Genomic DNA, 11,238 nt, shown 5'->3' on the forward strand with positions numbered 1-11,238 from the left:
CACTATGACGTTAAAATAAAAAAGAGAAAGATTTAGATTTCTTGAACAGCATGAAACATCTGCTGTGTCGGACTACCTCTTGGGACCCCCACAGGGATGTGCAGATCTTCTCTCTGAATGATGACTGCTTCTTATTTTTCTTGCCCAGCATGTCCATTTGATCGGAGGATTTAGTCTCCTGGGGAAAACAATGGGGCATTGCTCCTAATCAACATTGTTATTCTGAGAGTTCATGCAAGGAAAAACGTTTAAATGCATTTTTTCCAGAGATATAGAGTTTCAAGAAGAAGAACAAAACAAACTTGAAGCTCCTACAAGCTTTTTTTGGTCAAAGTTATTCCCTAAGTAGACTCTTCGCCCACATATTGGACCAAAGAAAGAACACATTTTCTATTTAGTCTACAACATGAAAAACTGTTTGTCATAACACATTTGCTGCGACACAGGACTCAGAGAGCTGTCATACAGAAGAGAGGTGGGAGGTCTTTAAAAAGGGCTGTCTGTCAGCTAAAACAGTTAGTCTGCTTTTGAACTCACTCTGTGCAGAAGGAGCACGTCAGGCAATGCATTGAAGAACAGCAGCACATGACGAAGTTACATTTTCCCTGATCTGCAAATTCCTTTCGTTGGAGTGGAACTGACTATATGACCAGGATCTCTTTGCTTCAATGTATGTGACAGAGGAGTCTGGTGTTTTCCATTGCCAAACACGTACCAGATGACCATCCTTGTGTCAACCCTTATTCAGAGCAAAGCAAAGGTAGGTGAGAACTTTTCTACAATTGCTACAAAGAAAGTGCATTTACAAAAACTCTTAGGACTGCATGCAGGAAAAGACCAGAGGATGTTTGTGCTGGTTGATGGAGCATTCTTGCTTGATTGTGGAGATTGCTGACCTACATAAAGATATCATAGACAAAATGAAGAAAAACAGTCATGTGACAGGTGACATTTGCATCATGTGCTCCTGCATACCAGTCACATCAATAGTTTTATTAGATTACATTAATTCCATTATGTTTCATCATCAATCATCTAGTGGGTTCCCAAAAGTAGTCAGAAGCTGGCAAGATGATCCCTCGGCTCACACAGGGCATCTTGTTTTAGTTTGAGAACCACCATTGGTTCCATCTTTGCTGTTTCAAATGAGATATTCACCAGATTGTTACTTTTTATCGGATTTTATAGTTAAATCTTCTCTGTCACAAGATTTGTTTCCTCGCCTTCAGGTTGCAGCATTACATTTGCATGTACATTTTGTTCAGCCAAGATTCATGGGAAATCAATGGAAGTGATCAATGGAGGAAAAATAAACAGTTAAACTTTACAGCTTGGTGTAATATGAGGAACAGACAACAAATAACGAACGGGATACATGCTGTCTCTTGTGGTTTTTGAAGAATTGTCTTTTGTGTCTTAATAAATCTCAGAAGTTGAGCAGGAAACAGATAAATCTGTGTTTTGTTCCAGTTTAGTCTTTCTCTAGCATCTGTCTTGACTGCTGCAATAGCAGGGGTCAAATGAGTCAAAGGGTTGATTATCATGAATTCCTCTCAGGGCAGACAAATGGCCCGCAGTGTGAAAAACATATGCTTGTCCCTTCATCTTTTAATCCTCAGTAGAAGTCCATCTGGAGCCCATTTCACTGTAACAGTTGCCAAAAGGTGCTTGGTAGTAGAAATCCTTCAAGTCACTGCATACATCTCTGCCAAGCCATGCTTTATATGGTAGATGGCACTGTGACCTGAACTGGAACTAGTCTGACACCAAACTCAGTTCCTTTGAGGTCAAACACAGTTAAACCTTAGCTACTGGAGGTGTCGCGGCAAAAACCTCATGCCTGAGATGAAACCCATAGATGTCATAAATAACAAACATAACATGCAGAGGTGAAGAAAAGGTGGTGTTTTTCTTGTAATTGAGCAGCTACTCATGTTCACTCACACTTTATGTAAACATTGTAAAGTACATTGTGTTTGGAAATGGAATGCTCAAGTGCATATACTTCAAAAGTGGTTTTGGCATGATGAAGAGGAAATTCCATTGAACATTGCTTTGAACTTTGTTATTCTAGTTAAATGATTTATAAGTGAACTCTCATGATAACGATTTTGGAGGGGAAAGTGACTGCTTTTTGGAATCTATTCAGCTTGGAATGGTTAGGTTTGAGATGCCATATCTGCCATTAATGACGCTGTGGTTTAGTTTGACGGCTTGCTTTTTTTTCTTGCATATTTTTTTTGGAGCTGTCCTGCTGAGGAAAGTTTGTTGTGTGTATGTGTGCATTTGTGTATTGGAGCTGAGGGATGTAAAGATAATGTATGGTTGTGTCAGTTGCAGGTAAAGTGTCTGTGTGTACTTATGTTCCTGAGCTTCCCTCTGACTATGGCTGAGGTCCCTGGTCCATGCAGACACTCCATTACTCGGGAGCACCTGCTGACAGTCAGACATCTGGTAGGTGTCGAATCATCAGGAAAAGCAGAGATGTTGGATTACAAAAAGATGCCCCCAATCATGGATTGAAGTTTTCCTTTTGTTTTCTCTGCAGATGGATAATCAGTTAAGAAGTGGGTGCACCATCACCTACACATTCACAGAGCGGAGGAGTTTGGTAGGGTAACATTTGTTTTATGGGGCTTTTTCCTCCTGAGGCATTTGATTAAAACTTTCCATTAACTGTATCACATGTTTAGTTTATGACCTCACACTCTGATTTCCCACAGAGCAAATGTTGCTTCGTTAAAGCTGCTTTACCGTGGATCCTGGAGCTTCTAACCACCCACTTCAAATACAATCGAGGGTCAGTCAATGACGGCTACGTTCAGTCCCTGAGGGCCCTCATCCTCAACATTTACTCTCAGAAATGTGTCCCTCAGATTAATGAGGAGGTTGAGGTGAGTCTGGGATTCTGAGATCCTGTAGATTGTTTTTTTTTTTGGACTGAGAGGATTGAAACATTATATAATCTGAAACATAGCGAAGAAGTATGTGATAAAAGGAACTGCCAAGGAAGAACAGATAAATCTGAAAAACATTTAAAGTATTGTCTGGGAATTTGCTACAGGATAAGCCAGAAAATTTTGAGATGCTGTATAGAGGTTCTCCGTCCGAGGCGCTGCAGAGGGCGTCAGAGGTGTTGTCTGCCTACTGGGAACTTGTGACAACCAGTGATGCACCAGTCGATTGGCACTGCCAGCTAGAATACACAGAAACCTTTGGCTCGACGACAGAGCCGTTTACTGAGTCATCAACAGAACATTTTACCGGTGGGGATATTATCTTCTAGAAAGTACTTGGATGAATTACACAGATATCTGAGGCCACTGAGACATATAATGACATACAGCGTGTCCTTTTCTACAGAAAGTTTCGGTATCAATTCAGAGAAGGCCTCACACAGGAGGTCAGACAGAGACCTGTACAAGCTTGGCTTCATCATTGCCTCCATCTGTGGAGGACTGCTGTTCATCCTCACAATCTACTGTCTCATCACACAAAAGGTACCAATGCTTCTGTTTTGTTAATTCCTAATTCACATGTGCCCTTATAAAGTCTAGCCATGCATTCCTATCATAGTGCAATAAAGGAGCTAGGCCTTGGCTGTTTGGCTGTGTTCTCTGGGGAACTCCCTCTTGCAGAAAGACCAGTCCGCCCTAGCTGGTAAATACAGAGCATAACAAAACAAGGTGGAGGCTGTGAGAGCAAAAGTGCTGTTTTGCAACAGCAAATGCACTAAAGTCTGATTGCATTAAACTGCATAGCCATCAGCTATTATTTCAGATGCAGAAAATTGCTTTTTACTTGTCCAGGGCTCACAATCCAAATGTATCTCTACCTCTAGGTCATAACCTAAACATAATTTAAGCATCGAACAACACGATTTAAGGTTGAAGAGGCCTAAAGTTGTACTAAAAACTTGAAAGATAAATGAAGTAAAACCTTGAAACAACTTTAGCTTCAGTTTTTTTCCTGTTCCTGTTTGTAGAAAGCAAACATATGTTAATAGGCTTGCTAAACTGGTGGGGACGTCAAACATTTGCATAAGACTCAATTTAGGGTGGGCTAATGAGCTGTTCATAAAATCTGGAATTTATTTTTATTATTATTTTTTTTTTCAGTCTGTCTAAAAGTCTGGGATGGTGGTGAAGCGGTTTGAAGTTTGTGTTTGGTTTACTTTGTCAAATTCAATAAGCTTCTTTTTAATCTCCCTCTGCTTAACCGACATTGCAGAATCACACAGTGCCACAATGTGTTTGGTTCTTTAACAAGCATGCTGAATGGCATGATGATTTGGAAAAGCGGCAGCGGATGGATTTAAGATTGCACACAAGAGGGAAGCTTACGTCACTGCCTTTCCGCATATAATCACGTCAGACCTCCACACAAGTGGTAGACCAATGGATCTATTACGAGCAGTTGTGTAGAGGTGTCAGGCCTGCGGTTAGTCAGAAGCTGTTTTTCTCAAAACAAAAGTTTCAGACTTTATATGTGCTAGCAGGATCACAGCAACACTTACGAGAATCTGCTGACAATCACACCTGAGAGCTTTTATTTTCTTCCTGTCATTAATTGAACCTGTGTTGTTCAGAATGCAACCTGATTTAATGCCAAATAACAAGACTTTATGGGCTGGATTGTTCACAGCAGGTTATCTATAATATAGCGACAGAAAAACAAATTGATACCCAGTTACTGCTGAAACGTTCATTCTTATTATCAAGAACAACATGTATGCAATTACTAATAATTCCTTATAAAACAAACAAATGCAAAACAATGAAAAATAAGCTATGTGAGCAAAAGCAATATGAAGACTTGGTACCTTATGATATAGATCTACACAGCTTTTATTAGCCAGAAGTCAGCTTCCTGTTAGTTTAGCTAACCTTATTAGTCTAGGTGAATAAAACAAGCTAACAAGCTACCAGATAGTGTTCTGCAACGCATCTTTTTTGCTGGGTTAGTCTAACCACGACTAGCATACTGAAATAATGTTGTTGTCTCTCGTTTTAAGAAAATCAGTAACATAAGGAAGCAGTTCCTAATCAGCTCGTTAGCTCAATCTTAACGCTAATATCAGTAACCCAGTGAAAATCTTTAAGAGTAATGTGTCTTTGTCATACATCAGTTTGTAACAATATTTAGTATTTATCATGATATCTTTAACTGCAGTTGGCAATGAGTGCACAGACAGACAATAAAGGGCTTTCATATAAAGTGCATCCACCTCTACCTGTGGAATGCCACTGTTGCTGTAGACCTTAGCAAAGCTATTTGCTGTAGCCTTTGCCTGTATCACTTTATTTCCTGTCTCGGCTGCTTTTTGCCACAGTGTTTGAGCAAATGTTGCCCTGCCAACTATCCCCCTTCCAGACTGAATCACCAAACCCCTTTCTGACTTTAATTAACGTCATGTGTTCTCAGTGAGATTGTGGGGCTAACAGAGGATACAATATACTCTCAATAATGTTAGGAAGTGGACGATATGAGAAATTCTTGGCCACTAGGGGAAACTGAATTCTGGTGGATATAAAACCCCATTCATCCTACAAAATTATAAATTTTGGTCAGTGATTTGAAGTAAGATAATATTGCTTATTCATTTTTTAAAAGGATTGCTGTGATAGGAATGAGCTGTGTAATTATAGTCTGTGGAGGGTCTGTGTCACTTCCTCTCAAGTCGTAACTTATTTGGTTTATGTGCATGAAGAAACAATCGGTCATACCTTTCTATGCTTTGATGTAATGTCTGTTGCTACAACCAGAGGCCTGTGAGCAAGTTCACAGCTATAGCTTAGCAATAAATTGTAAGCTGTCTCAAACACATGCAAACTCTGCACACCTGCAACTTTTTTGGCTGATAAGGCAGCATTGATTTAAAAAAAAAACTGAACTGGAGCCAAGCATTTAACTGCATGAAGGTTTAAATCTGAGCCAAACATACGGCTCCTTTTAGTACAAAACAAATGGCCTCTTTCTGCACTGTTCTCCTCACAGAGGTTAATTTTGGTAGCTTGACTTTGTCTACATATGATGTTTACAAAATACTACAATTATGTCTTAGTTTGACTTTATTCAATCACTGTACTGATAATAAAAAAAACATTTACACTCAAAACAAAACTAAATGCTGTCTGGCAAGTAGTGAATCATTATAAAACCACATCTGAAAAACAGGTAATGGTCTCATTAAAGGATTCAGTCCGAATTTGACTTCTCACTGCTTCACTGTTCTCCTTGCAGAGGTTTATTTTGGCCGTGTTCCTTTCTCAACTGATCTGTGACCCATGTCAGTTGCCACCCACTAGTTCAGAACAAGGAGTTAGCTTTTCTTTGTCTACAGGGAAATACCAAATACTGTAAACATCACATTGTTAAGAACTCCTAAGTGATAACCAAAGTATAGATTTTAACTTAGAAGAAAGGTGCTTCTGTTTCTTTGAAAGCGTTTTTTAGTTTGTTTACTACATACAGAAACACTAAAGTTTGAAAAATGAAGTTTGTATTCCAGAGTTGATACGTTTTAAAATATTATTAAAATAAATGACCTTTTTTTTTGGTGCAAATGGTAAATACTCTAACACCAAGATGTGTTTGTGTGTGTGCGTTACTTTGCCAACAACCCTGTAGTTCTCAACATGTGGCCTGTGGGTTTTATTTCATAAGCTCTTTTCTTTCCAAAACAGAAAACTCTCAACCCACATAGATCAATATCATACACAAACTCAAGGTAAGAACACACTGAAGCATACAATGAAAAGCAATCAGCTGTTATGTGTTGAGTGAACTAATGCATACTTTTGTCATTTGGATTAAAGCAGAGACCTCCAAGACATAGAGATGGAGCCACAATAATGTGAGTACAGTTCTCCCCTATGGTAAAGTATAGTAAAGACTGCAGCAAGAGCTGGAAACTATTAAACAAACACTTGGGTCAGCCTCAATGTAAAGTATGAAAGCAGACCACATACATCTTTAGATTTTATGTGTTATTCTCTTTCCCCACAGGTCTTCAAGAACACATCACTGCAGCAGCAGAAGGAGCACATGTGAAGCTGTATATTTTACCCACCATGATCAAGTTTCCATATCAGTATCGTATGTGCAACTTATCATGCTCAGCTATTTAATCAGAAGCTTGGCTTTGACTGAGAACTTACGGAACTTATTTTTCAAACTATGCTATGTATATAATGTTTATGCGTTATGTATTACATATTTCTTCTCAAGTTCACTAAAAAGTTTTATTTTTACACTAGTTATGTATGATATATGTTTGACAATGTGTCTCCATTTCCTACCACTTAACCAAATGTTTATAATGATGTTTGCGAAATACTACAATTATTTATTAGTTTGACTTTATTCAATCTCTGTACTGATAATAAAAAAAACATTTATACTGAATACGTAACAAAATGCTGTCTGGCAAGTGAATCATTATAGAAGCTATAGAAAAGTTTTTATCCTCTTGCTTTTAAGTTGTGTTTAGATGAAGATACATAGATAGATAGATAGATAGATGGATAGATGGATAGATGGATAGATAGATAGATAGATAGATAGATAGATAGATAGATAGATAGATAGATAGATAGATAGATAGATAGATAGATAGATTGAACTTTTTTATTGCAAAACAGTATGAATAGTTCAAGTTGCACCCTGGAGTATATCTGTTGTCGGTCACCGCTGAGCTGAGCTCGATAATAATATTCATAGATCCACAGCAGTTGCTGCTGCAGCTTCACATGAAATGTGTGACAGGATCTGATAGGATAAGATTAGATAGCTGTTTAGTACATTTGTCTTGGCCGCATTCAGTTTCTTCTGATTAAAAAACACATAAGATGACATGGTGTGAAGAGCTGGGTGGTTTTGGCAAAAAAAAAAAAAGCATAATACTAAGAGAAGGGGCTGTGAGGGGGGTAAGGGGCTGTGATGACTTTCACTCTTGGTCACTCAGTGATGGTCCAGCCTTGTGTTTTATAATAATAATAAAAAATTACATAATGTCTTAGTTCCTGTCAAAAGATTCCCATGTGATCATGTGCATATGTGCTATGGTTTTTTTTTCTTTTTTCTAAGTCTGTGTAGGAAGGAGAGGAGGGGGGGAATGTCCAACCTCAAAGCCTCTGCAGAATTGTAGCCTGCAATTTAACATGATATGCAACATCCTTGATTTCAGAAGGTTACTGCTTATTAGTGTGCAAACTACTGTGGCATTAGCAGTAATTCATTCTTCATCCCAAAACATCGCTCCATTACTAAACAAGGAAAGTATTCCTGTAATTCAATTTAGTGCCTTTCTGCAGAGGATTAAAGTCAGCTGTGGAAGATGAAAAGACGAGTTGTCTTCAACAATAAATATGTTGGAACTGCCTAAGACCAGTTAGAACTGTCGAGGAGCTGCCGCCCCTTTTCACCCTGCCTGCCTCTCCGCCTCTATTCCCTTCAAATTAGAGAAAACAGAAGTTGTTATCGTTGCAATTACTGTATCTCGGTCACCGTTCAAGTGAAAAACAACAATGGAAACTTTTGTTTATAATGTAATAATGGAGCAAAATTAATTAATTGTAATTGTTAATAATTATTAATTTATAACTTTCTGGTTGTGTGCATATAAACTGAATTGGGACAATTTTTATTTCAAAATTCTGACATTGGCATACCGGCTTCAACTATTTATTAAGCACACATTGTATGGGATAGATAACGGTTGTCACAAAGGTAAAACATGATCATATTTTGAGGGTCATATTACCTGATAAAGATAGAAACACAAGATCACAAAACGTTCGATGTTTTTCAACGAGTAAACGTGAAACTATGCATTCATTATGGGTGAAGCACGTTACAGAGAAGATGATGAAGAGAGCTCGACCTGCCGTTTTATCACTTTATGCCACACGGTGGAGACAAAGATCCAAACTGAATCCCACCAATGATTCGCAGATTATACAGTTAATATTGTGGCTGACATGATACAGGCATAACAGTAATATTTATGATTGGAGTATACATCAACAACACACGCAGGAGAGCAGGACGCGTTGTTACACATCAATGAAAGCCACACGCCGCAAACAGTAGGCGGCTTCGGCAGGAATGTCTTTGGCTCTGATCTTGTTGGCATCCAAGCGCAGCACTCTCAGCCTGGAGAAGTTTCTCATGTCAGTGGTGCTGCAAAAACTGCTCAGCGAGAATTCTAAAACACAACAAGAGGAGAAACATGATGGTGGGAGGTCAGTGATCACTCTGAACTCATGTTGGGACATTAAACAATCCTGTAATAAAAAGTTACTGTTATTTCAGTCATTGTTTTCGTGTAATATTCTTTCGATTAAAGTTAAGTCAAGTTTTTCTTGTTTTAAAAGGTAATTAATTAATCGTTCTTATAAAGTTTGTAATGAGTCTGTACGAGATTCCAAATTTGAATTCATTAGAGAAAACCCCTTCAAAGACTATTTTCGTTTTGGTTTTTTTTCTTTCTAGCTTCTTTTCACACTCAGTCTGGACCCTGATAAAGATGGATGGTGTTACATTACTGTTGGGCATGGCCCAAAGTGTAACAAATGCAACTTTAAGAGCAAGTTTTGGAAAGCTGAGAAAGCGAACTTAAAAAAAAAAAAAGTTCATTATATTACACATACAGCAGTGACAACTTGCAACAACAAATAATATGACTGAACCACCACCATGTCTGACAGGCAGGGGAGACAGGATAAATAAAAGTTCTCTTCCTCCCAAATAAATGTACAACTTGATTTAATTAATTATGTACAATTTAAACCACATTAACACAATAAAAGTCAAGATTAAGTAAGAATTTTTTCCAGCACAACATTTTGAAATTGAGATGAATGGTCAGGAAATGAGTAACTTGGAGCAGCCAGAGCATTAGCTCAGGGTTGTTACTCATGGCTCCACAGTGCATGAAAAAAAACAACAGCATTTTCGGTGGGAAAAAAATGATTATTCTAATAATCAATACACTTTAATGTGCTCAGTTTAAGGCTAAGGTTTCAATTCACATTAAAATAATATTATTAATATGTTTTAATATCATGTTTGAGTGTTAAAAAGCATTAAAAAAAAATGCTGTCATATGATTAACATTACTTTATATTTTAATGGGACTTTGATGTCACTCACATATTTAGAATTAAAAACTTGAGAAACAGAAAGTTTTCATACCTTTGATCTTATTGGCATGTAAATAAAGGTTCTCCAGGTTCCTACTAACAACAGGGATTTTCTCCAGTTTATTGAAGGACAGATCAAGCTCAACCAGCGTGCTGATGTTAAAGACATTGTTAGGAAGACCTTTCTCTGTCAGCTTGTTATGAGCCAACCGGACAAAGTGCAGTTTGGGATACATGGAGAGAAATCCTGCTGGCACTCTCTCTATGTTGTTGTACTCCAAGTAGAGCTGCTGCAGCCTTTCGGGAAGGTTTTCAGGGATTTTCCTCAGCTTGTTCCTCCGTATATCCAACATGGTGAGAGACTTAAGTTCTTTAAACACACCTCCAACATCCTCTATGGCATTTGCTTGGAGCTGCAGTGTGGTGAGATTAGCCATCCCTTCAAACGAGTTTGGGTATATTTTTGAGATCTTGTTGTGACCAAGTCGCAGTGTTGTGATTGACTTGGGCAAGTTTGGAGGCACTTGTGTAAGCTCATTGTGATCCAAGTAGATCTGATCCAGGTTCTTGAGCTTGCTGAATACATTCTTGCCAATCTTGTCTGAGTTCAGCTGGTTATGAAACAGTACAACCCACACCAAATTTGTTGCATTGTCAAACACTCCATCCTGGATGCTTGTGATCTGGTTACGCTGAAGATATGCGTATTTAATATGTGAAGGGACGTAGGGAATATGCTGCAGGTTGCGGCCGTGACAGTACATAGCTGTGGGGTAGGCAGATGGGCAGTCACACTCCAGTGGGCAGTCCATGTCTTCGGCCTGCCAGCTGACATGCCGCCGTCGTCCTCTCAGCTGTGAAAGCCACTGGAACTGACTGTAATGCTGGCTGATACCAAGCTCCAAAAGTCCCATAACAAGAAGGAGAACCACTGGCTGCATGATCACTGATGGGAATTTTTTAGAATATGACTTGATTAGCAAATAATAATAATAAAAAAACACTCATTTTTAGATGACTACCTTTAAAATGGTCCAAGACTGAGTGTACTCTCTCTGCTGCACTTTTACAATGTACAGTACAATATACCTAC

The 11,238-nt window shown here is 38.5% G+C and overlaps 2 protein-coding genes across 3 annotated transcripts; one reads left to right on the top strand and one right to left on the bottom strand.

Moving 5' to 3' along the window:
* Nucleotides 1–456: 456 nt before the first annotated feature.
* csf1b (colony stimulating factor 1b (macrophage)) lies at nucleotides 457–7,388 on the top strand. Of its 2 annotated transcripts, none has more exons than XM_079360317.1 (9): nucleotides 457–760; nucleotides 2,335–2,454; nucleotides 2,549–2,611; nucleotides 2,724–2,894; nucleotides 3,065–3,266; nucleotides 3,364–3,500; nucleotides 6,687–6,730; nucleotides 6,819–6,856; nucleotides 7,009–7,388. In XM_079360317.1, the coding sequence occupies exons 1-8, from the start codon at nucleotides 719–721 to the stop codon at nucleotides 6,853–6,855; spliced, it is 816 nt and encodes a 271-aa protein (XP_079216443.1). In that variant the 5' UTR covers nucleotides 457–718; the 3' UTR covers nucleotide 6,856; nucleotides 7,009–7,388. The 2 variants fall into 2 exon arrangements, with proteins under 2 accessions (XP_079216443.1, XP_079216444.1); XM_079360318.1 differs by having other exon boundaries at nucleotides 6,822–6,856.
* Nucleotides 7,389–8,762: 1,374 nt separating this feature from the next.
* Nucleotides 8,763–11,086, bottom strand: fmodb (fibromodulin b; the record flags this gene model as incomplete). Its single annotated transcript, XM_079360434.1, has 2 exons — nucleotides 8,763–9,208; nucleotides 10,198–11,086. The coding sequence occupies 2 exons, from the start codon at nucleotides 11,084–11,086 to the stop codon at nucleotides 9,057–9,059; spliced, it is 1,041 nt and encodes a 346-aa protein (XP_079216560.1). The 3' UTR covers nucleotides 8,763–9,056.
* Between the last annotated feature and the right edge of the window lie 152 nt (nucleotides 11,087–11,238).

The sequence above is a fragment of the Symphodus melops genome (assembly GCF_947650265.1).
Source record: "Symphodus melops genome assembly, chromosome: 13".
Lineage (NCBI taxonomy): Eukaryota > Metazoa > Chordata > Actinopteri > Labriformes > Labridae > Symphodus > Symphodus melops.

Bases quoted from the DNA above. Each gene is read 5' to 3' on its own strand.
- csf1b (XM_079360317.1), top strand. From the start codon at position 719: ATGACCATCCTTGTGTCAACCCTTATTCAGAGCAAAGCAAAG. The intron at 2,612-2,723 runs GTAGGGTAACAT...GATTTCCCACAG, and splicing joins TCACAGAGCGGAGGAGTTTG to AGCAAATGTTGCTTCGTTAA. The intron at 3,501-6,686 runs GTACCAATGCTT...TTTCCAAAACAG, and splicing joins ACTGTCTCATCACACAAAAG to AAAACTCTCAACCCACATAG.